The sequence below is a fragment of the Stylophora pistillata genome, chromosome 13, assembly GCF_964205215.1.
Source record: "Stylophora pistillata chromosome 13, jaStyPist1.2, whole genome shotgun sequence".
NCBI lineage: Eukaryota > Metazoa > Cnidaria > Anthozoa > Scleractinia > Pocilloporidae > Stylophora > Stylophora pistillata.
Genome location: NC_142531.1, coordinates 14,459,880 through 14,486,414, shown reverse-complemented (window position 1 = coordinate 14,486,414; position 26,535 = coordinate 14,459,880). Strand labels below are relative to the sequence as shown.

The following is a 26,535-nucleotide window of genomic DNA, read 5'->3' as shown; positions in this document are numbered from 1 at the left end:
ACGGTAGCCCCGAGTTTCGAATCCTCGGCCATGCTTGTAATATAGCCAACTGGTTTGCCTTCGGCCAGTTGGGATTCTTAACAGCGTTATTTTCAATTTGAATTATTTATTTAAGTTGTTTCGTTGAAAACCTGTAAACTAGCTTCCAGCTAAGTTTTTCTCACGTTAAACTGTTTATTATTATTATTATTATTATTATTATTATTATTATTATTATTATTATTACTAGAGCCAACTGGCCAATGAAGCTTCGATTTTAAGCTTGTGTACAACGGTTACTCGTTAATATCATAATTAAATATATAAATCTTTCCAGTTCGACTCCAAGGGACGCAACTTCTTGCACTTAGCCATTCAGAATGTAGACGTGGAGACGGTGTTGTTTCTGATTGGTGTGTCGGTTAATGTCAACTCTAGAATTCAGGACTCCTCCCACAGAACACCGTTGCACTTAGCTGTCAGCGCGGGATCGGAAATAACTGTCAGACACTTGGTAGGAATTTAGTGCTCTTTTACTAGTTTATTGCTGGTGTAGTTTATTGTAACGGTATTGTGTGTCATTGTTTTAGAACCTACAAAATTAAAACTTAAGGAAACTATTTGTTGGTCGTCTAATAGGATAGAGAACATTGAAGAGGCGATTGCATTCGTCCATTTTCGTCTGAGTTCCGAAATGAATTGCCGTCCCCTTCCGTTTATTTGTAGGTTTTAAGAAGAATTTAGACTTGCTATCATTTCTTATTCAGCTACAAATGTAGATTTTAGCTTTTATTAATCATGACAAAAGAAATAATGCGTTCATTGAGGAGAGGAGATCTTCCAACTTACATATAGAACTTCATAGAATTGGATTTAAGAATCTTGGTCGCCTCTTTTTGATTCGCAGCTTCTTGCCGGCAGCAGAGTGAATGATGTGGACAAACATCGTCAAACAGGATTGCACATTGCAGCTGCTAATAACCGTGCCTCCATTGTCAGTGTTTTGTTAGAAAACGGCGTTGATCCAGATGCTATGGACGAGAAAGGAAATAATGGTATTGTCAATGTTTGTATTTTCACTTTTAAGATCTTTGATGGGTTGTATCTGGTTTAAACGTTTCGTTACTGGTGTCAGCTACATGATCATTGCAGACTGTAACGGTATTTCAGTTGTTGTAGAAGATAGGATGCAGCGTGGCTAGGGGACTGGCCATGTAATCTGTTGTTTTTTAGGCCCTGATTCTCACCGAAATGGATTTGTTGTTGGTTACCCCGCGTTCTTCTCGCCTGCTTTGTATAAATAGCAAATGGTCTTCCTCCGGCATTCAAGATCGCTTTGCGTTTGAAATGGTTGTGTAGCGTTAATGTCATCGACAAATTCTGCTGTTTGTCATAGGTTATTAAATCTCAATTTTTCCCCATGTACTAATGCAGTAATCTGAACCATTGCATAATTTACTTTCTTCAAAATACAAGTTTGGTCAAAAAAACATTGGTAGGAATCTTGGACAACATTTGTTAACGATGTGGTTCATATATGTTTATTATGATTAAGCACTACATGTAGCAGTACAGTGTGGTCACGTGGAAGCTGTTCGTGTGTTACTTACTGAATCATCCATAAATGCAGAAGCTTACAATGGTCGGTGAGTATCCGCTTTGTTTGGGTGTCCTGTGGTTCACCTAGTGTGGCGTTCAAGTCATACTATGTTGATTTTCACTCGAAATGCATTCATAGGAGGGACGTGTTCAAGCTGTCAGAATGAAATATCGTTTAAAAAAAATCTTTACAATTGTAACGGCTAATCAGCACGGGCCAAAGTGAACCAATTAAACTGTTAATCAACAGGTTTCGGTGACAAGAGTGTGTTATAAAATTATATTAAATGTATCAATTGCACTGAGAAATGCTCTCTATCGAATGTTGTTATCGATTCGTTGTTTCTTCTTCTTTGTTTTTTATGTGGTTATTTAGTGGCCAGAATCCACTGCACATTTTAGCGCAGTATGCCAAAGATAACGCAGTGGCAGTATTTGAGCTGTTTCGCCAATCGATGCCAGACTATCCCATTAATGCCCTCGACTCGGATGAAAATATAGGTAAGAGTTATACAGTGATGAATGTAACGTGTCTGTAAGTCGAAGGGTGTATTATTGGTTTTAAAGTTTGATCACATCTTTGTAGTTTTCTCGCAACGTGTAAGCTGTTTAGAGCGAGAAGAAAACGAAAATAGGGGTGAGAGAACTCACCTCCCACAGCTGTGGCCTGGGTGCAAATCCCGAACCTGTCGTCCACATTTGGTTTCGTGTTGAGTTTGTCGCATAACTCTTCCGACAGTTTTTCTACGCGTTCTCTGATTTTCCTCTTCCCCCTCCCCCTCTTTCCCTTTCACCACCACCAAAACCTCCACCCACTGATCTGTTAAACTAGTCAATGTATGAGTTCAATCGTTGTCAGACTCAATGGAAGTATGTGAAGCTGATGCAACTCCTTGTATTTTTTTCCTAGCATTGTTTCTCGCTTACACCAATGGCGCAGCTCGATTATGTCGTGAGCTGCTGAAGGCGGGTGGAAGCCTTGCGACCATAAACAAGCATGGCGTATCGATATTTAACGCGCAAGTACCAACGAAGAAGCTTCTCTACACCTTACTTGGTGAGTTCAAGCGCTGGATAAACGCAAAAAAAGGAGGGGAAGAGTTATGCAGCTGGCCCTTGTAATTACTGTGACTGTTTCTTAAGACTGCTACCTTGAAGAACCCTTTTTTGTCCCAAAATATGGTGCAAAGAGCAACGGTTTCTCTCGACTACTTGTCTTTCGTATCAAAATTTTCAATTTGTTTGAAGTACACGACCGGATCCCATGTCCTGGTGGTCACATGGCTCTAAATTGCCGCTTTTGCATCTTCCTTGACGGCTAAAAAGTCAAGTTTCCGGTGCTGACGGGGAGTTGTGCATCCTATGTGGAGACCTTAAACACATACTGAGTTAGCTTAGAAATTGCCATCTTTTTTATGTCTAGGGAGTAGTATCTGTAATACACTGACACAAGTGTATGTCCTTTCTTAACAACTTTTACTTATGTACATTTAAGATATGCTGAACGCCGAGCCACAGTGGATTGACGGGCCAGTGTGTCACGAGTGTTCAATCAAATTCTCCGTCAAAACTAGAAAACATCACTGGTGAGTGAGAAATAGTAATTTATTCGCACCTTCTTAGAAGCAGTGTAGGAGAAACCATAGTGCATCAGTTATTGGTTTTTTCGGTGTGTTTGTGTGGGTGGTATAGGTCCCACAAGGGGCACCACCGGTCTCCATGCCTTGTGATCAATTAAACCCACTGAGTTTAAAGTGCTTACCCGTAAAACTTAAACCAGTCATGGGTAGTATGTGGAGCTGGATAAATAGCAAATTGTACCATAATTGACAGTAATGTTGCAATTTGATTGGCCAATTTGCCGTTTTCCTTAATAGTACAGACAACGCTGCTCGCGTCAACTTGTCACGCAACGTGAAAGAATTGTGTTTCTTCTTTTGTTTTTTTTTTACATCGGAATCGACAGTGGTTTAGCATGGGTTTGTTCTCTTATCGACAACATTAATCGTCGCCATAGTGGTCAAATTTTCTAGACCACTTTCGATTGTTAAGTGGCCCTCATTTTAAAGTTGTAAAAATATCTAGCGCGACTTACCCTTAACACTTTTGACTTCCTGGCCCATCAGAAAGTTTGTTGATGGATAACGACTTTACTCTCTTGTTTCCTTGTTTTTCTTTAACATTTGTTCGTTTTCTCCTCAGTCGCCACTGTGGCCGCCTTTTATGTGCCAAATGTTCGTCCAAACAGATACCCATCATAAAATACGAATTGACCAAGCCTGTGAGAGTTTGCAATGTTTGCTTCGAAATGCTGACTTCTGGAGTAAGCTAGTACTTTACTTTCTCGCAAACTTTTACTAGTCGCCTATGTTTGTAGATTTCTGCAAGGCTAAGTTAACTACTAAAGCAGGATTAACGTTCGTGACTTTAGAAACGGGAAGTGCTGTCAAGAAACGCAGAGTTTTTATTTTTTTACGTTGACACAAAAAGAAAAAAAAAACAGTGTTAACTAACTGATTAAGAGCGTAGTTCTTTTACCCCGTCAGGATACCTAATTTTACAATATCTTTAGGTCTTCCTTTTACAATTGATATGTTCGATGATTGTAAGATACTAATTTGGTGTTTGTCAGTGTGGTACTTACTCTCAACGAAGACTCAGATTTGTCTGCTTCCTGTTCCTTGCTCTCTATGTTTGCTTGGTGGGTAACTTGTCCTGTTGAGGTACCTATTCATTCAAGCACAGACAGCAATGTGTTTTGTTGTATCAATATTATGTCTGCGCTGTGGGAATGAAATATCTAAATTTCTACAAGTATCATGTTTTCAGAGGTGGAAATCAAAAGTTTCCAGTTCGCCAGAACCTTCAAAGTGATTAGTGTGCAATAAAAAATCAGGAAAACCCTGTAATTGTGACAAACGTAGTGCGTATTGTCATAAATGGTTCATCCCTGAAATCGTTTCCGATGCGCTTCCCGTATCTAACGTGACCTGTGGTCAACTTGCACCGACCGGGGAAAGAGATGAACGCCGCAGTGGGCTTATCTCGGTAATTACCGATTGCGCCCGTTTTGACGAGTACTTCCTCCAAGTAGGTCTTTTGCGACATGCGCGTTATCAACATTTTGTCTTAACGTTAAAATAGCTTCCATCGCGACGTGAAGTTTCCTATAACATTTAGCCGTTAGTTTTGTGAGGTAGAAAAGCAACTAAGGGTACAAAGAAGTCAGAAGAAATGAAGAAATTACCATTGAAATGAAGAAATGAAGAAATTACAATTTTTAGGATACATTTTTTAAAACACCGTGACGAGGCTCTACTAACTCCCAGTGAATGAATAGAGACACATTTCTGGACTGAATCCTGTTATAGATTCACAATGAACAAATGATCAGTGATGGAACTAGGTAAGGGAATCGTAGTTTGAAATAAAGCTTCGTTTAAAATGAGTTTGTCTTTTTGTACAGAAGTGATAGTCGTATGGAATAAATCAGTGTTTACTGAAAACGCGAGTGTCGTCTCGTAAGCCCAGTTAAACCAGGCAGGTTCGTACGATAGAACAGGGTGATCAGCAATTTATCTTTATCAGTCCGTGTCGCCATCCTCCGGTAGTTTTCTCACCAGACAGATGCAATTATGTAACGGTGGTTGCAAGTAGCTGAAAAATAATTTGCGATTTGTCAGTGGTGGCCAGACAATTTATTTTGCTGAAGGCCGACAAACAGAAATACCACGACTTTTTTCTTTTTGCGGCAAGCGAGTGCTTAAAAGATCAACACCTTGTTCTACTTTTTTACAACCCTCGACAGTGATGTTCCGACTAACGCAGTTTAGTGGTCTCAGCACTCTTTCCTTTATTTGTTATCTGAGTTCAGTGACTCGCTGCTTCTTTAATCCACTCGCAAGTTTGCCTCTGAGAGCTTTTGATTCCAAAGAGCTTGGATTTTACTATGCAAGTGCAAATTCGAAGAGGAGGAAAGAACGGTACTACGCATGAGCAGACGACTATTTGAAGTTTGAATTTATTTTCAAATCATGAGGTAATCTCTCACCCAGGACAGGAAAGACGTTTGGGATGTTAAAAACGCAGTACTGATGCTACTGTCTAATTTTCCCAACCCTTGAAAGGTTGTTGTTATTACAGACCATTACATCACTTGGTAGTCTTTAGCCTTCAGCTTCAACTTTATTAATTATGGCAAATATTACAGAAAGCTATATCCACTGCCCGCAGTTAGCAGATTAGCTAGTCGAGGCAAGCAGTGGTTATAAGTATGTTATATATATATATATATATATATATATATATATACGTAAAAAAACCTTATCCTCGAATCAGAGAGTGCTCTACAATCATGGAGCTTTGTAATCAATTGTGTAGGAAAATAAAAATGAAAATTTCGCACTACAGAACTGTTTCGGAAGGGTCTGGTAGTCCTCTCTGGTCAGGTGTATAAAATACTGGTTGACTAACGATCCTTTTATAAGTTGGTGGTTCAAGCACGCACTCGCCAGTTCATTCCTTTTGTTCAGGGTGCCCGCCCCTGTTCTGCATATGATGAAAAATTTTTCTGTTACGCAATGATTGCACCTCTTTGTTGTATTCGAGTACGGCCTGGCGCGAGCCATTATTTTCCAGGTCACGGCAAACTCTGTTTCAGTATCCTTTAGGGACCAGATATATTTGCTCAACTCTGTTGCGTTCCTTTTGTTCTCATTTCTAAATGAAGCTGTATGGTTTCTAAATCTTGTTTTAAATTGGTTCGCAGTAAGGCCGATGTACGTTTGGGTTCCCAAGGGACTTTCAACTGTGGCCTGGTAGACCACATTTTGAATTGGGCAATTGCCACCTAGCGGACAAGAGTGCTTGTCTCTACAATTGCATGATTTTTCTTGTGATTGAGAATTATTTGCATGGGAGGACTTGTTGTGGGCGTTGGTTTTTTTTTTTTTTTCCTTAATACTTTATACTCAATTTAATTAAGTTTACATTGCAAATATAAGAAGCCGGAAATTTTTATTATTAAGTTGGGAAAATCAATATAATAATTTTCTTCTGAAAGTATTCGGAGTATAGTGTCGTGGACATTGTTTGTAAAGTTATTTTTGGACATTTGACGAATTTCACACGGTAAACTATTCCAGATTTTTACACCATACCTTGAAAACGACTTAGTTTGTTTGTCTAACCTTGAGCGTTTAACATAACACTCACCTCTTGAAGATGATCCTTCGAGCTCTCTCTAACAGTTTTCGTAGCGGTAATATGTTTCTAAGAGCCTACTTTCGGCACCGTTACATAGGAGAGACACTGCTTCCATGGATTTTCTTTTCATTGGTAGAAATAACTGATATGTTGACTAGCTGTTTAGCATTTATCAGCCATCTGATAGTTGGATTAGAAGCCCAGTATCACATTTTACCTTACTGTAACGGCTTCGTTGGAGAAATATCACGACTATTGTTTGAGCATTTCAAAATAAGACTAGTTTATTTGACCATCTAAAGTTTCGCAAGTTTTTATCAGGGAAAGAAAAGTAGAAGACAGGTTTGAAGTAACCGCTCAATCTGGAGCCCTAGGCTCCTCGTCAGCGGCTTTGTTGCCGGACCAAGCCACCGTGAGGGGGGAGGGGGTCGAAAAGATTTAGAGCTCGAGATTGGTACTTGAGGTGAGATAGGTCACTGAAAACACTTATACAAGCAAGGGGAATAATGAAGTTTCATATGAATTAAATGATGATTACTTCCTAAATTATTTTCACAGCTACCACCTCACACGCCAGGGGACGGCAGAGCGGTCTTTTACATGTGTTGATGTTTATCAAAATATCCATACTAAACATTAGCGCCATACCACATCTAATCTCTAAACAGAAAACAAGCTTGCCTAAACAGGAATATTTATCTCGCTGTAAAATTTACTTCGGTCGTGACACTAACTCTAGAGGGGAAGGAGTGTCAATTTGATCCTTCCCTTATGAAGTGTCTTACTTTCATTTTTATTTGTGGCTTGTTAATTAGGACATTCTGTGTGTTGTGAACTGAGATATGTATCGGGTAAAGACGACTATTTTATCAAAGTATTATGAGGCCCTTACGTGATGTGCAATGCCGTTGCAATGCCTTTACTGAAAATGAAAATAAGTTACTGGAGATTAACTACGAATAACGTGTTTGCTGAGAGCACTGAATGGCTTTGAATCAGCTTGGTTTGCTATAGGCCTATATATTTCATACTTCATTGAGATGAGAACTCTTGAAGTCGACACAGAGTGGGAGAATTAGAGAGTAAAAAATAATTGAAATAGTATCTGTTAAAAAGTTTTATTGTAAAAGGTTTTCATTCATTGAAGCGGGTTGTTTCAAATCAGGTAAGACGGAGATTGAATCTGTTTTTCCGGCAACAGTTGGTCTATGCGGTGCTTTTTCCCAACAACTGGTCTTCAACACCGGAAAAGAGGATGCACCTTACGCTGAGATAGCAGTGAATGGGGGATGGTGATCATATAGACAAATATCAATTTCAAAGAAAAGACCGACTAATATTGATGTTTGAAAATATCTTTATCAGCAAACAAGTTTCAAGAGATAGAATTAAGGCACGTACCGCTGTGAGTCCTGCCCAAGTAGTGAATGGGTTTTCATGATCTTTTTATCAAGAACTCGGTTGCGAAATTAGAATTCACTCGAAATGCTTGAGAGGAAATTGAAAGTAAGGTGTTCATGTACTTTTTTTTACCGGAGAAAGACGTAAGAGTTAAAATGCACTATTTGCGAGGGGGAGAGACTTAATATGGGTAAACTTAATAATGAATTTAATTAAAGAAATGCGTACAAATCACCTTACTTTGGTGAGGAAAGAAAAAAAAATTATAATCAAATGAGGACAGCTTTTTAAAAGCTATGATATTGAAATATAACAATGACAATGTCATGTGATTTTGTTGTCATCTTGAAGACAGTTCGGGCGTCCGGAAGGCACGTTCTTTGAAACATCTGTAATGAACAGTAATTATTCTCAATAAATAGGAACAGTCACTTTAATATATTTACGTAGATTTTCACATCACTCGATAATACATGCAAATTTCTTCAGTTTTGAAAGGAACGTTAACGTAGGGAAAATTTCTGTTTCTTTTCACGACGTGAGATAGTTGACTGGATTTCTTCGCTATTTATTTATTTTTATTGTTGTTTTATTTCCTTCTGCTTTTGGTGTTGGAATATGTAAGAGAATTATTTTGATGTTTTGAATGAAACATGGCGAGACGCGAGTTATTTCCAGCCGTGACGTCATCATAACCTGATCTGAGCAGTTCACTGTGAAATAATACCCGTATGAAGTCGGTCGCAGATCACTTTCTATGTTTAACGGGGAGGAACTTGACATGAGGTGAGTGAAATTTTGCTTCCATACTAAGATTTGACCTTTGCAGCAAAGGGTCTGGAAATTGTTGAGATTCTGAGATTCAACATCGGTTATTGAAGTGTTAACGTTTATGTTTAGGAAAATATCACAGCCGTCCTTAAATTTATATGGTATAATTTGGTAACTTGCATTCGTCTGTGGTTGTGATCTGAACAGAGCGTGAAACTCAGTCTACTCGCTGTTTTCTACGAGCTGCGATAAAACTTCTAATTTTAATGATTTTACCTTTATATTAGGGAAAACCTTTTCATCTGAAGCATTAGCAAAAATGACTGTTCTACCATTAAAGGCGTGTGATTAAAACGCGTTCGTTTAAATGCATTTCGCAATATATGAATTGACTCATATGAACGAAATTGAAATGAGAAAGAGCAAAAGTTGATTTTTTTTTTTGCTTTTAATGTTACATTTCTTACCTACTACGTAGATATAACCTATCAGTTCTATATTTTTAAATTCGTGGTAAAAAGCTTAGTAAAAGTAACCAAGCTTTTCCTTTTTAGCTCACTGTATGTATGTATCGAGGAGGAATTATTTTTAAAAAGCGAGTAAACCTTTGTCATTACCATAAATCAATTATTTTGGTCTACCGTTCTTGTACTTTTAATTGTTATTCAAAGATCGGCAGTTGCTTTGACAAATGGAAAGTGACAGAGAGGGAGAGAGATTTATGGAACTTATCACATGACTAAACGTGCTTTTTGATCAAATTGAAACTCTTGAGAACAGACACAAAAAAAATAAACAGCTCCATTCCATATTTTTCCATCACTCGTAATACATCTGCTAATAAGCGGATGGTATATTTTATTTTCATCATTGCCATTAAATTACCACACAATGGATGCACTAATACATTTTCTAAGAATTAATTATCACCAACACCCGTCTTCAATGCATAGTCAGTTTATTTATCTCGTTAGTAACTAACGATTCGTTTAGGGATCAAGCAGTTTAATGGAAACCTGGCAGTTCTCGCTGAGTTCATACTTACGCTTCTCCAATTGTTGAATCCACCTTAGGTGGAAATGAAAAATGTTTACATTATCGCGTTCCATTTAAATAATCAAGCTTGTTTCCCTCGAAAAATTTACAAGGTTGTAGTTTTGAAATTAAATGGAAAAAAAAGGCCTGTCATCGCTTTTTATGTCGAGCAAACGCTGCGAATTTGTTTGCCGGTAACTTGAATAGAATCCCCGAAGCTTTAACCAAATTTGAATGTCAACACAGATTTTTTCTTCTCGAATTTGGAAATTGAAATTATTCTGAAAAATGTCAATCACCCTGTCACGGGCCCGAGACAATGAGAAACGTCCACCTCGTGTGCTGGCAACTTTCGTCTGTAGTTATTTGAATTCATTCATTTATTTGTATATTTTTATCTAGTTATTTGCTAATATATTCCCCCTTTAAAGACGCTTAAACATGAGATGAAAATGAGAACAATTTTGTCAAACTCGGAAACTGATTGGCTCACTAACCACGAGGCAATAAGTCAAAATTTGCAACTACATCCTTATCTCAAATAATATTTTCGTTCCCCCAACGCATCTCTATTAGATAATATGAGGTACCGGTACTTAGGTTCGGGAGAAATCGTGAAAAGTTTAGATAAGAAATTTTGTTTGCTATGCTTCATGTACCTTCACGCGATTTACCTTTTTGAACTTGTTGCCATGGAGCTTTGTTTACTGATAGTTGGAATTCTGTAGTCTCTTTTAATTAGTTAGATTACGAGGTTTTAATCTCCGACTTTGCGCTAAATATTACTGGGCACCTCGATTTTATTTGTCCAACTGAATTTTTATCTTAGTACAATTGTCACGGTATAATTGTCACGGTATAATTGTCACGGTATAATTGTCACGGTATAATTGTCACGGTATAATTGTCACGGTATAATTGTCACGGTATAATTGTCACGGTATAATTGTCACGGTATAATTGTCACGGTATAATTGGTTCATTCTACAATAGAACTTACCCGGCAAAGACTGGAGACACGTACAAATCGTTCTGCTCTCACGTTCGATCTATTCCTCAATTTTCCGCACTTTAATCATAATGTAGTTGGTTTAAGAGAATGCGGTTTGACAACGGAGATTCCCGAGCTAAACAACTGACATAAACCAAGAGTGGTTCAGATACCGATAACACAATGCATCTAAAATAACAATAAAAAGCCGGATTGGTCTCTTGAGACTTAGGGTATAGATAGCACGCGAAGACGAATAATAACTACTTCCTTTGACAGTTCCTTTCCAAGTTATTGTTTGAACAAGCGTCGAATGAAAATGTGAAACCATAATATTTACAACACAATTAGTAAAACCGTAATTTTGCGGTAAAATGAAAGAGGTCGGTTCACTCTGTTAACTTAGAGTTGATTTTTCTCATGAGATCCATTGTTCGACCCTTAACTGATTTGACGAACGCGTAGTGTCCTCTTGAGTTTTATAAAAGCTGATATTTATGCAACAATTTATTTAGGAAACTCCTACTCAAGAGCAAACGAACGGACAAATATACAATGCAGCCAAAGGGACGACTCAAATGAGGCCTGACTGTCATGGAAAAAGCCGTGAGGTTCGAAAATAACGAGGACTCGGAAGATGACGAAACTGCTGCCAGACAAACTCGCTCAAAGCATCAAAGCAGCCACAATAGTGCACGAACAGAGAGTAACTCTAAACATGAAAGAGACAACTCCGGGGATAGCATAGAATCTTTCGGAAAATGGAAAACCGTCTCGAAACAAATCAGAAATGCTGTTTTGGTAAAGAACTCCGTCAAACCCGGCTCTCGCTCTCGAAAGCGTTCGGCGGCTGTCAAGTCCCCTGCCATGGTGGACCCGTTCCTTCAGAAGTTTAGCACAAGAGATAATCGAAAGATAACTCCACCGAACAGAAAAAAAACGAGGGTTGCCAAGAAAAGTTCCTCTTCGCCTAGCGTTTTGTCAAATGCAGCCTCTACTAAAGAACCTCGAAGACCGCAGCTTTCTATAGAAATCGAAAAAGAACTTGACAGTGAGTTAGCTAGTGGCTCTGTTTACGAATATGACCAGGCAGTTCATTGGAAGGATAAAAATTTTATTTTTGATCCGGACGGGATGCACATTTGTGTCTGGTTTTATGTCCTTGTGTTTGCAATTCGGTACAATTTATGGGCATTGATTACCAGGATCGCTTTTCCTGAAGCTCAGAGCGGTTTTTTGAAGATAGTTTGGTTTCTCTTTGACTATTTCTGCGATGCAATTTACATTTTGGACGTCGTTATTGCTGCGAGAACAGGTTTCCTACAGGAGGGCATTCTAGTCATTGATGCAAAACGAGTGTATATGCGGTACATTCGCTCTGTGGAGTTCATTGCTGACGTGGTGTCGTTGATTCCAACTGATATCTTATATGCAGCATTAGGCCCTCTTCCGCTTCTAAGAGTCAACCGGATTATTAAAGGTTATAAGAGTTTTCGTGTCAAAGCTGTTATGGAGTCACAAGCGAATTATCCCACTTTCTTACGCGTTTTTTTTCTCATGCATCTGATGTTCCTTCTTATTCACTGGAACGCGGCGTTTTATTTCATGATTTCCAGAGCGGAGGGATTTGGAACAAATGAGTGGGTTTATCAAGGCAATGGTTCCTTGTATCAGCAATATCTACAGTCATTCTACTGGTCCACATTAACTCTAACTGCAATCGGAGATTTACCTCAGCCGACAACAAATCTCGAGTAAGTGATTTGCGTTCCTATTTCAGGTAATTTTAAACTGTGTAACTCATATAGACATGTTTAAATGCCAAGATTATAGTAGGTCTCGTTGTCCGACTGTTTGTTTATTTATTTTTCTCGGGTGAGAACGAGATGCTTTACGATATAATAAATATGTGAAGAAGATTTTACTGCTCGTCTAAAATTTGTTGAGACATTTGCCGACAAAAAGGCGGCATTTTGAAGGAGTTGAAGCTGGCAAATACAAACACAAAAAGTGTTTTCATTTTTCAGTTTATTTAATACGTTACTCTCTCGTAAAGATTTAAAATTCTGCACATGATTTTGCATAATTTTAATATTCTTGATTAACATTAACGCTTTAAAATAGATCGACTAAAAGCCCGTAGGGATTGTGCACATGTTGCGTTCAGCTTTTAAGACTTAGGTTTTAGAGTTCAGTTCAAGATGCACATTAGCATTCTGCGCCAAAGCGCCCACGCTACTAATGAAGATACTACGACGGCCAAGCATTTATTACTGTTAATGCCCTGCATTGAAGAGAAATAGAAAACGATAAGAAAATAATGGGGTGATTTTTCAAGTTAGCATCGAAATAGGTATACAAAACAAAGACAAAAATGAAAATTTTTTAAATGCAAGTTTTAAGTAAGTCAAAAGGACTTGTGTGATCCTATTCATTACCACTTGTGTCCATTTCATCAATATGTAAGTTCTCTTCTTTTGACTTTTTTCCTTCATCGCATAAAAGCGCGTTAATAAATGCGCTTATCTGTCAAAGATTTTTTGTATTAGATGAAACCCTGCTAAGTTTTTTCTTTGCTGTATAGCTTGCTGTGTTAACTCTAACGAGAAAATGTTTTGACCCCTTGTTAGTGTCCACCTGCTCATTTGCGCTCAAAAAAAAAAATGCGTCCTGCTTGATTTTAGCTTGGAAAACACTTCCTCACCGGTGCGTTAGCATGAAAAATTCTCGATTTCAAACCTACAGCAAAACTGTTACCAAGAACAAGAAAAATAATCTATCGAATAGATTAAGTCGATTCTACTCGCCATCGTTTGACATAGATTTATTTTATTCTAACGATTTTTCGGCGTGAATTTGCAAACATAATATTGATCTTGTTTTTCTTCCTTTGACGTGACTCAAGGACATTATGAAACCGTTTGACAATACACATCAGTGCTTTTTTACCGTCTATTTTTTCAACTGGCTAATGAATTAAAACCTTGAATACGCTTGCACAACTGGTGGAAACAATATGTTTTGTTTTCGGGAATTCCTTACCCGCGTATTACTTATTTTAAAATCAAGAATCACGATTATTCTATAAGCATGAAAACAAGGTTTGAATTTGAGATAAATAACGTTTGTTTACTGCCGAAAGAAAAGCACATCAACTCAGGTTGTAAATCTTGTTGAGTTTCATCAAGTTTTTGCATAACAGCGCCAAAAAAATCGCGATTAGAATTTTAGCTACTTTTTCTGTTCCTATATACTTATTCAATGTTTGTTTTAGGGTTTTCAATTGGCAGGCGGATTATAAGAAACTCGGCAGTCATTTTCCTTTTCCCGTTTTGAAAAATGCAATTTTAGGCTTCCTTTTAATTTCCAAAAATGGTTTTTAATATACATTACAAGCAGGTGTTACAAAATATTCTTGACAAATTTCAATTTATGGCCTGTAACCATCATGTGGTCAACAAACGAAAGGGAACGACAACAAGAGAGAAGATGCTGGAGAAATGTTAGCATTTTGTCGCCAGAAGACCGAACGAAAGACACTATGACGAGACCTGAAACTTGTTGTGGAGCACTTGATTGCTTGTGAACAACTCGGTGTTTTTAAAAGCGGGCATTTCATTCAAAATCAGCAATTGAAACTTTCTGGTTTTGTACAGTGACTCGTTATGTTTAACTTTTTTTCGTACAATGTCACCCAGAACAAAATGACATGGAATGTGGCTTGTTTTAATGCCTCAAACCCGTATCAACTTAGTTAAATTTGTAAGTCAGTTTACAAACGAAAAGCCGGTTTTTAGTATTAAAGACGGCAGCGATCTTTTCTAAAGCTGGCTATTAAGGAAATTTTTTAGTCAAAGGTGGAGAAGTTCGTCGCCTGCACAGATCATATTAATCTTATAAGTCAACTGAAATAAATTACCAGCCCTAAAGCTTTGTCGAAGTTTCTTAATAACGCTGGAAAGCTGCAATGACACTTTACGATTATTTGATCCTAAATTCTTATAACATTTACGTCGTTTTTAACCTAAAAAGAGGAAGACGTTTGCAAATAACATGAGAATTTTTAAGTAGACTTGTGAAGTCTTTGGGGAAACATCTGGAACCTCTGCTCGATTTGGCGAAGCGACAGCCTCACTTGTACGTGATCTGGTGCGTTAAGCGAAAGTTGTTAGAATGGCCAGGGGCGGTTTTTTTCTTTTGAAATCTACAAAACCGCAAAAAAATTTTTGGGCGCAAAATAAGACAGAAAAACAAAACAAAAAACACAAGATCTTTTCAGCCGATTCTTTGTTACTTGAGGCACAGGGAGCCCAGACAAGCGACGAGTCTGGTTGTTTACTCGAAATATAAAGGAATGAATGGGAGAATATTGAAGAGTCTTACTATCGTAAACTTATATCATGAAATGTCTGAGTTAAAGCTCAAAATAAATGTAAACCTACCTCACTTGCTGAGTGTTGTCGTTTCTGTGGCTCTAAATGGCGAATTTGAGCGATTTGGTGGGTTTTGCGTTGACTGTTACTTTACGTTATAAGAAGGAGACAAGGGAGGAAAGCTCATTTTCGACCGCTCCAGCGCGAGGCCGATTTTCACCCAGAAATAAGAATCTAGTCAGTAGTCAGTAGATGAATCGCTGGCGCGAATATGCCCCTGACTCCCCTCCCACATGAGGCATTTGTATTCGGGCATTGTTTAGCATCATCCAATCAGCGTGGGGCAAACAGCGTGACGGTTGCTCCTTGGTACACGAAATCGGGGCCGCGGATGCTGATCGCTTCGAAAGCTGCATTTCTCGAAATTTTTTTGGCGGTTAGTGCTTGGATTTTGAATGTATCTTCTATTGACTGCGATGAGAAGAAGCATCAACCTTTCAGTTTATCTGGTTTTTGATTTGGAAGCCGGGCGATTCTTATTTTTGGGTGAAAATCGGCTTCGCGCTAGAGTGGTCGAAAATGAGCTTTCCACCCTTGTCTCCTTCTTATAACAGTCGACCCAAAACCCACCAAATCGCTCAAATTTGCCATTTAGAGCCATAGAAACGAAAATACACAGCAAGTGAGGTAGGTTTACATTTATTTTGAGCTTTAACTTAGACATTTCATGATATAAGTTTACGATAACAAGACTCTTCAATATTCTCCCATACAATCCTTTCTATTTCGAATAAACAACCAGACTCCTCGCTTGTCTGGGCTCCCTGTGCTTGAGGTTAACTATATTTAACAGCTCAGCATTACTTGGTTCCCAGATCTCTATCATTGTTTCCCTTCCCGTTGAGGTAAAAAAAGAGAGCCTCGTAATGATTTTTCCCGCCGTAATCCTTCGCGCGAATCTGAGTGGATTGATTATCGTTCGTAATCTAATTGATGTATGGCATTGCTAAGTTGTCACTGAATTGATTATTTTTTCTCATTGTTTCAGATATGTTTACACAATTGCTTGTTACTTGACCGGTGTTTTCATGTTTGCGACCATTGTAGGTAATTCAGTTAATATAAGTAATCTGGCACGGTTGTTCGTAGGGTGGATAAATCTCTATTTGGTAGATAGCTCAGTATTTTTTGCTTTCACTTGTCCGCTGGATAGCGATTTATCCGTTGTATAGAGTTATCCGCCCTTTGAACTGCCGGGCCCTGGTGGTTTAAGGCGCCTTGACACGATTTTCGGCATTAACACCATTTTTCGCGCTTGAAATCGTCTGGAGGCGCCCGAGCTCGTTTTGGAGACAAACCATATTACAGACCATAACATTTTTGTAAGCTTTGGTCAGAGAGGGCATATAGGGCAATTTTAGGGTCTTTGCAACAGCCAAAATGAACTTGGATGGCAAGTGGGTACAACAAAGTTTCCAGGAAACCCTCAATTTACTATGGATATCATGGAATACTGTGGATATCAACTTAGAATGTGAACATTCAATTAGTCCTCACGTGCTTTTTCTCTCGATCAGGTAATGCAGGAAGCATAATTGTGAACAGAAATGCGGTGAGAATGGATTTTGAAAAACAAAGAGTAAGTTTTCCCTTCCTTAGTTCACCTTTGTAGAGTTTAAAACTGAAATCGTTTGCTTTCGTCTCGTATCATTCTGGGTTTGTCTAACATTCATTATCTGGACTTTTACAGGAAAATACCAAACAGTACATGAAGAAACATAATGTGCCCAAGGACTTACAGAGAAGAGTTGTAATGTGGTATGACTACTCGTGGGCCAGGTAACATTATTGGTCGTTAATCACGTGATTCGTACAGAAAACTAGCGCTCCTTTCTCACCCAATCAGATTCAATACTAAAATCAATCGCGAATTGCTCACACGCGTGTTTCCCGCGCGCAGGCAGTTTGCTTGTTTTATTACGATTCCTCATTGGCTCCTCGTGATATTTTCCTTGCTATGATTGGCTGTTGGCTGTCGCTCTCCAATCATAAACACTCTTCATCACTGACTATTGATCAACGTTTTAAAATTGTTTTGTCATTTCACTGAACCCTCCAACATCTTAATAAATTTGGAAAACATGCTTCTCGGCACGAGTTATTTTCTAGTTTGGTTGTGCCTTAGAACAATTTGAAAATCATGCTGTTCTAATGTAGAGGTCGAATGAGCACCGGTGGAGGAGACCTCAATTCTCTGACGCTACTTCCAAGTAAACTGAAGACTGAGATTGCTCTTCACGTTAATCTTGAAACACTTCGAAAGGTAGGATAAGCTGGAGATTAATTATTTTTTTGGGGCTGAAGATAATGAGATTAACATCATGTAGAAGCTTTGAAATTTTTCGTCCGTTGGCTCGTCACAGTAACATAGCGTTCTAGGTAACAATCCTCACTCAGTTTATTTGTAAACTTCGCGAAAGCAACTGCAGAGTAAATTGCGGAAGAAAGTAAACAATCGAGGAGACTTGAAACCGTGCCTTCCAACACTATATCGCTTAAAAGATGAACGATAGACCGAGTAAATTCATTGTGTCTTTAAATTTGACAACAAATGAACAGAAAACCAAGATGTTAAGTGACAGTTCTATTTCGGTATAAACTATACCATCATCAAACTGAAAATACATACAAAATTAGGAGCTTAAATAGTTACAAAAGGTATACTCAAGAGAACAGGCAAAGTTCTCTGCTGGGTTTTAATCCATTGTTAAGTGATGGTGAATGGCGCTTAACATTAATGTGGAAGGCCTCTTTGCATAATAACAGGTTCCAAATTATCGTGATAAGCTAACACTGTGGTGTTATTCTGAACTACATTGATTGCGTATTCATTACTGCCGGAAACAGTTGGTGTGATGATGTTATTTAGAGTATCCGGTACATTAAATAAATTATGGATAAAGGTTAAATGTTCGCAAGTGCGCAGATGTTTGTAAATCGCACTCTCTTTATCAGTTAAAGCATGTTCACGTGTTCTGATGAGAAGGGTTCAACCAGTTTTGCCAATGTAGGATGACTGACACCCGGGACAACTGAATTTTAGACGACGTGTGATTTGTTTAGAAGAGGTACTTTGTCTTTGTTGTTGGTGAAGAAGCATAATTTTGTACCCTGGCTCCAGAGGTTTCTCTTTTTTCTCTCCTTTTTCTCCCTGTTTACAAGAGACGCTGCTACGCAGCTCGGCCAATCTCGCTGCTTCGCAGCCCGAAAGGATTGTAAAAAGGGAGAAAAAGAGAAACCTCTGGAGCCAGGGTAATAATTTTGTGGTTTTCTCGCGAATTCTAATCTGGGTTTTAGGGTTTAAAATCCAGTAGAGAACTTTGCCTGTTCTCTTGAGTATACCTTTTGTAACTATTTAAGCTCCTAATTTTGTATGTATTTTCAGTCTGATGATGGTATAGTTTATACCGAAATGTAACTGTCACTTAACATCTTGGTTTTCTGTTCAATTGTTCACAGGCAGCCCGAGCTCACTACTGGAAAAGCGGACGTGACTCTTACCGTGTTGCGCCACGTTTTATATTTATAAAGGTTTGTATGGGATGTTATCGATTTACCTGAAAAGAGAGAAAAAGATGTCTTGTTTTGAAATGAAATGGACTTACCTTGTTGTTTTCTTTGCTGATTCCTAGCGTCTCAGGCCATTTTGAAGCGTTTTCAGCGAGTTAGTGTTATGTTGGTGTTCAACTGCTAAAAGAAAGACTTTCTTTTAGCAGTTGAACACCAACATAGCGCTAACTCGCCGAAAACGCTTCAAAATGGCCTGAGACGCTGGGAATCAACAGAGAAAACAACAAGGCAATAAGGTAAGCCCATTTTATTTCAAAACATAACATGCTTTTCTCTCTTAAGGCAAACCGATAACATCCCATACAAACCTTTATAAATGTAAAACGTTGCGCAACACGGTAAGAGTCACGTCCGCTTTTCCAGTAGTGAGCTTGGGCTGCCTGAGGATGAATTTACTCGGTCTATCGTTCATCTTTTATGTTGTCAAATGACCATCTGGTTGTGACTATATCGCTTGTCAGGTCTGTCTATAGCGAGCAAATTAGACTTAAAGTCAGTTCAGTTTTTCTAGGTGGATCTATTCCACAATCACATTATCGATGACAGCTGAGGCATAGTTTGCTTTATCTTATTCATTAATCTAAAGGAAAAGCAGCATGCTGATGTTTTTTTATTTTTTCATTAATTGAATGTTAGGTAACGTTCTTGCAAAAGTGCCAGCCAGAATTTCTCCATCTCCTTGTACTTCAAATGAAGCTACGAATATTCACCCCAGGAGACCTCGTTTGCAGGAAAGGCGAGGTTGCACGTGAGATGTATGTCATAATCGATGGAAAGATCGAGGTTATAGGGTAAGAATCATAGAGAACACAGTCAAACCCATTAAGAGTATGCACTCGGGATCTCAGAGAAAGTTTCCTTTTTGATTAATGAGAGTTCCTGTTTTTAGCAGGGTACTTTATATGTAGCTGCAGCGATGCGTTGATGTATGCCAACAGTAGATGTCCTCCTACTAGAAGTTTCACTTTCCTTTAGCAGACTTAAGGTTAAACGGTTTCTGTCTAATAGTTAGGTTCTTTTCAAATGCATTCATTAATAGGGATCAAGGCCAAGTCCTTAAAGTGTTATCTGGAGGGGACTTCTTTGGTGAGATTGGAATTCTCAGCTTGAGCGAAGGCCAAAATAGGTGAGCGTTCCATGTACTAAACGTAAGATGTTTGCAGCCTCTCTGGCCTTAAAGCCGGCGTTTTCTGGTTTCCATATTAAAGGCGTCTGGAGTGAAGATTACATCTTTACGTCAATTAACTACGGCAGGACAGAACGACAGAAGACTACGATTTTTAAGTGGGGACAACTGGGGTTGGCGAGGATTAAATGCCGCGGAGGACACTCAGAATATACATAAGAGAGAACTAACTTTAAAATATGTAAGGCTAGTGACAGTATAGTCCATTGGAGACTAATGGCACAGTACTTACTGACTTGGAAGTACGCCAACGATTTTCCTTTCCTAATAATTTAAAACTAGTGTGGATATTTTGAATTCCTAGACGAACAGCCGATGTCAGGACAGTAGGATATGTAGAGTGTTTTGTTCTTGCAAAGGAAGATGTGCTGTCTGCTATACGGGATTACCCTGAGGCACAGGTCAGTGGCAGTTTACTACAAGACGTCTTTGAACATGAAAAACTACAAATTATATAAATCACTATGGAAACCGTTTGAAGCGAGAATAAGTGAAAATAAAATAATAAAGTGAATAAAATATCCATATATTAGTCAGCGGAAATCATCTGTTTAAATAGGCGAACAGTTTTTCGAGAGCGAAGTACGAGGAAAGATTTGAACTTGGCAGAGTACACAAGGTCTAAAGACGATATGAGCATAATTTCAAGCCAGAAAAGGGGCTGTAATGGTTATCATCTCTGAAAACTTTCTTCAAAGCGAGAAACGTTACTGTTAAAAACGGTAAAGCCTTTCGAAAGGGTTTTCGAAGGGACTTTAATAACAGCAAAACGCATTCCCAACTTGAATTGATTTTCAAAGGAAACCTTTCATTACATTGGTCGTCGCAAGATTTGAAAATTGAATAATATCATTCAGGAATTTTAATTCCTGAATTATTTTAAAACAGCAGGTATTTTGTAGATTTAGCGGGGGCATAAAAGTCATGAGAGACGTTTAAAGCAATCGTGCGCGAGCGAAAAGATTTGACGGATAATAACTAGCAACATTTTTTAGTTATTAAGTTGCAAACTACCCCAATTTAGGCCAAATTCGCTGCACGGATTTCACCAGAAAACGGTAGAGCGAGCTGATTGTCCTTTAAGTAAGTGATTTTCTCTACGCCGAGAGGTTCCCTGAACGAAGGTCCATTTGTCTCAAACTTATCCTCGTAGGCCGTGCTTGCTGACTATGGAAAAAAACGTTTGGAACGTCAAAACAGCTCACATGATCCACGCCTCGTGGACATGGACGACAGTAAAGGCAGAGATCTAGACACTAATGATTACACAGACCACAAAAAAGCTGAAGAATTTCCAAGCAAACTAACAACAAAATCCGTTCCCAACGGACGTTGTAGACGAACTAGTGCAAGTGTTCCGCTCGGGCGAGCCTCTCAGCCATCAGCTCGAGCGGTCCTGGAGCCGATTCCTTTGGCCAAGTTAAGTAGATCAAGGCGACTTTCAAGCGAGGTTGAATTACAGTCAGCGGAATCATGTAGCAGAAACGTTACAAAAGCCCCGTGCAGCAGCGACGAGCTTGTAAAAAAGATGTTTAATGATTCGTACATGGAGGCTTTCAACTTTCTCAAGAAAACTCTTGACGAGAACCTAGTAAGTTGGATAAAAAATAAATTAAGTAATCCTTAATTACGCGACCTTAAAATATTGTTCAACTCGCACGCCAGGAGAGGATGTTAAATTGTTATTGAAACATGCACAAATCCTCTCGCTTCCAACTCTCACCGGCTAATCTGATTGATATCAATTTTGGATTAACTGCCTAAAACGCCCTCACCGTTGGAAGAGGTAAAGAGCTTGTTCAAGGTGGTTCAAGATGGTTTCGTCATTTTTTGATCATTAGTTCTTTTAAAGCCACCATTTTTCGTGTTTGCATGAAAAATGGTATAAAAAATCCCCAATTATTTTCGCAATATGATGTGATAGATTTTCTGCCATGTAAGGTTACCATTGCAGCTCAGTACAATGTTCTTTATTTCAAGAGGGTAAATACATGATTAACCCAGTAAAGAGTTTTCTAACACATGCCCTCTGTAAACCCACCCATTCCACCCAGGGGAGGACATCCATCACACAGTAATCTCGTGTGTGGGAAATTAACGTCTCCTACCCCAACCCTGCAGGAGATGGGACCCCCATTTATTCGTCTCTATCCGAGAAGACCAGAATATCTAACCATTTCTTGATGTTATAGAAAGGCAGCAAATTCTTCTCAATTATTTTAAGACTCTGAGTGTTAGTCCGGCCGGGGCTCGAACCCTCGACCTCCCGCACAACAATCCAGCGCTCTATCCATTGAGCTAACCGGGAGGCGGTTTAGCTCAATGGCTTCAATAGCTTCAATAGCTCAGTAGCTTCACAGAAACGGCTCTAATTTCAACTTTATTCCCCTACGACTCAAAAACGGGTTTGGTGGTCCTCATTTTTTGTTAGAGTTGCAACCATCATGTAACGATACATCTTCCTGCGAAGATCACAGAAAACGTGTACACGCGATCCAGAGCAAAAAATGAAAAAAGAAAAATCGTAGGGGAGGCACAGGAAAAAATAACGACACCATTAAACGTTGGGGGTAATCTAGAGGAAATAATTTGCTTCGGCAGACAAACCCCAAAAGAGACTAGAGAGAGAAAATTTAACATTTACATTGATTCATCTTTTCGTTTCAGGCAAAAGAAATGACGGATGTTTGCAACTCACTAAAAAATTGCGAGGAATCTAATAGGCTAAAAGACGAGAACCTCTTTCACCTCAGCACCCGTCTATCAAATATGGTGAGTCAATGATGGTATTTGTGCGGGATCAATCAGAAGTAGTTTGCTTTTTAAGCACTCAGCATACAAATCTGCCATTGCTGAAGTTTTGTGCAATTTGGATTTTGTCCATATATAGGAGGAAGAACTTGAAAAGTGGAAAATTCGAGTGAGAGAGCTTGAATCGGAAAACTTTATCAAAGATCAGACTATCAGACGGCTTCGGGAAGAGTCTGAGGTAAGGATAGTGAATTTAGGTTGAAGGGAACTAAGAGGGAGGGCTGTAGACACACCACCTTAGTGCCGTAATCTGATCACTGTAATGTCTCAAGTTTTTCCTCTTCTGACTTTGAGTTCGTCCTCTACGCTCTTGTTAAAGAGGACGTTGACTCTACTCCTTTTACACCCAAATACTATTTTCTTACCTTCCGTCATTTCAGTTTCCAGGACACACCATAAATGCACCGAGAAGAGACGAACATGTTATGAATTTGTAAGTTATCATAGCATTCTGTTCCGGTGTCACTACGCACTTGCACAGAATGGCGATGAGAAAGGCAGCTATGGTAACGCACAAGTTGGCACAACTCGATCACATGCACCTTATTCCTTTGATTAGAGTATAACTTATCTTCGTATTACATATTTTTATTGGTCACAGTTGAAAGAAAACCTCAAAAACCTTGATATAAATATAGTACGCTGCTTTCCCGTGGGGACAATGAACACTTTCCAAAAGTACCTATATTTTGTCTTTTCACAGCAGAGACAAAATTAAACTTAGATAACAAATTGTCAGATCAGGAAGAATGGGACACGCACGAGAGAGGTTAACACAAAGATTTAAGTGCAGCGAAGCTTAGAAGTTGATATCTGATGGAAGCGTTGCCTTTGCGTATTCTATCGCGTGCGCCTTAGCGTCTCTCGAGCAAGCTGTCACACCACTGTAACAATTTTTTAGGATGGGGAGCACACGTCATCAAGATCAAGAACTTTGAGCAGTACAGTGAGTTCGTCGTCACTAATGGACACGGAAAGGTCTACATCTACCTACTGCTGACAGAAACAGTGTGGCTATTAAGAGAAAATCAGAATTTACTGGGCTGGGATGAGATCTGCGATGGTAGGCAACATATTATAAATTTACAGATCGGGCTCAGAATTATATGCAGCTGTAATTTTGACATGGCGGCAAGGCGGTCAGTGTTAATCCACTACACAGCTGGCTACGAACATTGAGATTCTCACCATAACCTGCCTTGCAATTACAAGGAGATATATGGCTGCAAGCTATTGCAAGAGCAGAACATGACGATGATCTGACGTAACCACCAACATCAGCCATTAACTGCCATTTTATAATCGCACGAAAAGAGTTTGTAGGAATTGTTGGGGGGTCTTTACCACTCGCTTGGCTTTTAACGAGAAGTACTGAGACTCTGGACTCTTCTCTCTTTTTATTATTACTGCTGCTGCTACTGCTGCCATTTTTCTTCTACTTTTAGCAAGGACTGCCGACGTATTAAATGCAAAAATCACAGACATGTTTGGGTTAGCTGACCGTGGGAGTTTCCATAGTATATTCGTTGTTTTGCAAAGGGGGAAACTGGGTGGCTCGCTTCGAAGTACTTGGCGAGCACTAAGGAACTAATCAAACGCCAATGAACGAGCTGCGCACGAGAATCCCGCGCACAAACAGGATGTTCGGTGTGGGTAAAACTCAAGGTCAGTTTCACCAACCCAAACATGACCACCTGTGAAACTAATTATTCTCAACCATAACAAGCGATTAAAATGTCTAGCACTGTAAGAAGGAAATCCAGGAACTTAGCTAAGTTCAAGCACACACTAAAAATAAAAGATCAAAACTATAGATCTACCAAAATAACACGTAGACGCAAAAAGGCGAGACTTAACAAAACAAAAGGTAAACCTAAAAATACTCAAAATAGCAATCCTTCAAAATACTCTACAACATTCCTCCTTCGGATGATTTTTGCTCTTTGTTCGAAGAGAATCAGCTTTGCGGAGTAATATTTACTTTGTAAATATTTACTTTGCGTTGCGCGAGTACGAAGAAGTTTTTATTTTTGACGATCTATTGTTAGCAGGAAGTGTAGTCCAATTTAGGCAATTAATTAAGGAATTAATTAAGGATTGTATTTTTAGGTTTACCTTTTGTTTTGTTAAGTCTCGCCTTTTTGCGTCTACGTGTTATTTTGGTAGATCTATAGTTTTGATCTTTTATTTTTAGTGTGTGCTTGAACTTGGCTAAGTTCGTGGATTTCCTTCTTACAGTGCTAGACATTTTAATCGCTTGTTGTGGTTGAGAATAATTAGTTTCATAGGTGGTCATGTTTGGGTTGGTGAAACTGACCTTGAGTTTTGATTGGGTTAGGGCTGAATTAATATGTAAAAATTTAGAAAATAACTTTAGTTATTCTATATGAGATAGTTAAGTCTTGCATGTAATCTTTCCCTCACCATACGCATCGAGGACGATGCTTAATTTAGGCGGGGAGGAATGCTGTAGAGTATTTTGAAGGATTGCTATTTTGAGTATTTTTAGGTTTACCTTTTGTTTTGTTAAGTCTCGCCTTTTTGCGTCTACATGTTATTTTGGTAGATCTATAGTTTTGATCTTTTATTTTTAGTGTGTGCTTGAACTTAGCTAAGTTCCTGGATTTCCTTCTTACAGTGCTAGACATTTTAATCGCTTGTTGTGGTTGAGAATAATTAGTTTCATAGGTGGTCATGTTTGGGTTGGTGAAACTGACCTTGAGTTTTACCCACACCGAAGTTTTACCCACACTTTCTCAAACGTTAACATCAAGAAATGGTTAGATATTCTAGTCTTCTCGGATAGGGACGAATAAATGGAGGTCCCGTCTCCTGCAAGGTTAGGGGCAGGAGACGTTAATTTCCCACGCACGAGATCACTGTGTGATGGATGCCCTCCCCTGGAGTGGGATGGGTGGGAAAATAGCAGGTCCACATCAGCTGCCATAAATTCAACCTGCTCAAACAAATAAAAAATGATGATGATGATGATGATAATGAAGATCCTGTTTGTGCGCGTGATTCTCGTGCGCAGCTCGATCATTGGCGTTTGATTAGTTCCTTAGTGCTCGCCAAGTGCTGCGGAGCGAGCCACCCAATTTCCCCCTTTGCAAAACAACGAATACACTATGGAAACTCCCACGGTCAGCTAACCCAAACATGCCGCCCGGTTAGCTCAATGGATAGTGCGCTGGACTGTTGCGCGGGAGGTCAATTTTTATTTATTATCAACTGACGAGGTCATAGACGAAACTAGTTTAGAAATTTTCGCAGTAGTGCGTTGAAAGTAGAAGTTAATTGGAGTTTTTCACTTACACGGTTAATCTGCCAAGATTACTTCATCTTTATAATAAATTTAGTTACGTTTTCATTCATCGACATCGCGCGAATTAAGAACTTCAATCATGGGAATTTTGCTAAAGAAATGAACATCAAGAGTCTCTCCGTATATGAATCTTAGAACACTAAGATACCTAGAAGGAGATTTGGATTTAGAATTCTGTGACTCTGTATGGACTTTCTTGAGACTTAAGCCTCCTTAACTTGCTCGAACA

The 26,535-nt window shown here is 38.9% G+C and overlaps 2 protein-coding genes and 1 long non-coding RNA gene across 7 annotated transcripts in view; 2 read left to right on the top strand and 1 right to left on the bottom strand.

The window, feature by feature from the left end:
* Positions 1-5,084, top strand: part of LOC111321831 (ankyrin repeat and FYVE domain-containing protein 1) — a 21,555-nt gene extending 16,471 nt beyond the window's left edge. For both annotated transcript variants that reach the window (XM_022924809.2, XM_022924811.2), the window contains 7 exons: positions 317-493; positions 887-1,034; positions 1,535-1,625; positions 1,955-2,079; positions 2,489-2,635; positions 3,074-3,164; positions 3,781-5,084. In XM_022924809.2, coding sequence (XP_022780544.2) covers positions 317-493; positions 887-1,034; positions 1,535-1,625; positions 1,955-2,079; positions 2,489-2,635; positions 3,074-3,164; positions 3,781-3,910 — 909 coding nt within the window. In that variant the 3' untranslated portion in view covers positions 3,911-5,084. The remainder of the gene's footprint in view (positions 1-316; positions 494-886; positions 1,035-1,534; positions 1,626-1,954; positions 2,080-2,488; positions 2,636-3,073; positions 3,165-3,780) is intronic.
* A 3,285-nt stretch (positions 5,085-8,369) lies between these two features.
* Positions 8,370-15,813, bottom strand: LOC148717766 (uncharacterized). The gene is made up of 2 exons (XR_015994447.1): positions 15,424-15,813; positions 8,370-8,573 (listed from the first exon to the last, which is right to left on the bottom strand). It is a non-coding gene; the product is annotated as an uncharacterized LOC148717766 (long non-coding RNA).
* LOC111321854 (cyclic nucleotide-gated channel alpha-4) lies at positions 8,757-24,660 on the top strand. 4 transcript variants are annotated; one of them, XM_088742478.1, is made up of 13 exons: positions 8,757-8,970; positions 11,497-12,735; positions 16,403-16,461; positions 16,932-16,993; positions 17,105-17,193; positions 17,572-17,677; positions 19,621-19,775; positions 20,024-20,110; positions 20,475-20,571; positions 21,324-21,761; positions 22,838-22,942; positions 23,061-23,159; positions 23,362-24,660. In XM_088742478.1, exons 2-13 carry the CDS (start codon positions 11,576-11,578, stop codon positions 23,416-23,418), a joined length of 2,514 nt encoding a protein of 837 aa, XP_088598604.1. In that variant the 5' UTR covers positions 8,757-8,970; positions 11,497-11,575; the 3' UTR covers positions 23,419-24,660. The 4 variants fall into 4 exon arrangements, with proteins under 4 accessions (XP_088598604.1, XP_022780574.2, XP_022780572.2 ...); XM_022924839.2 differs by having other exon boundaries at positions 23,685-24,659; XM_022924837.2 differs by having other exon boundaries at positions 8,758-8,970; positions 23,883-24,655.
* The last annotated feature ends 1,875 nt before the right edge of the window (positions 24,661-26,535 follow it).

Bases quoted from the DNA above. Each gene is read 5' to 3' on its own strand.
- LOC111321854 (XM_088742479.1), top strand. From the start codon at position 11,576: ATGGAAAAAGCCGTGAGGTTCGAAAATAACGAGGACTCGGAAGATGAC. The intron at 16,462-16,931 runs GTAATTCAGTTA...TCTCTCGATCAG, and splicing joins CATGTTTGCGACCATTGTAG to GTAATGCAGGAAGCATAATT. The intron at 23,160-23,882 runs GTAAGGATAGTG...ACAATTTTTTAG, and splicing joins GGCTTCGGGAAGAGTCTGAG to GATGGGGAGCACACGTCATC.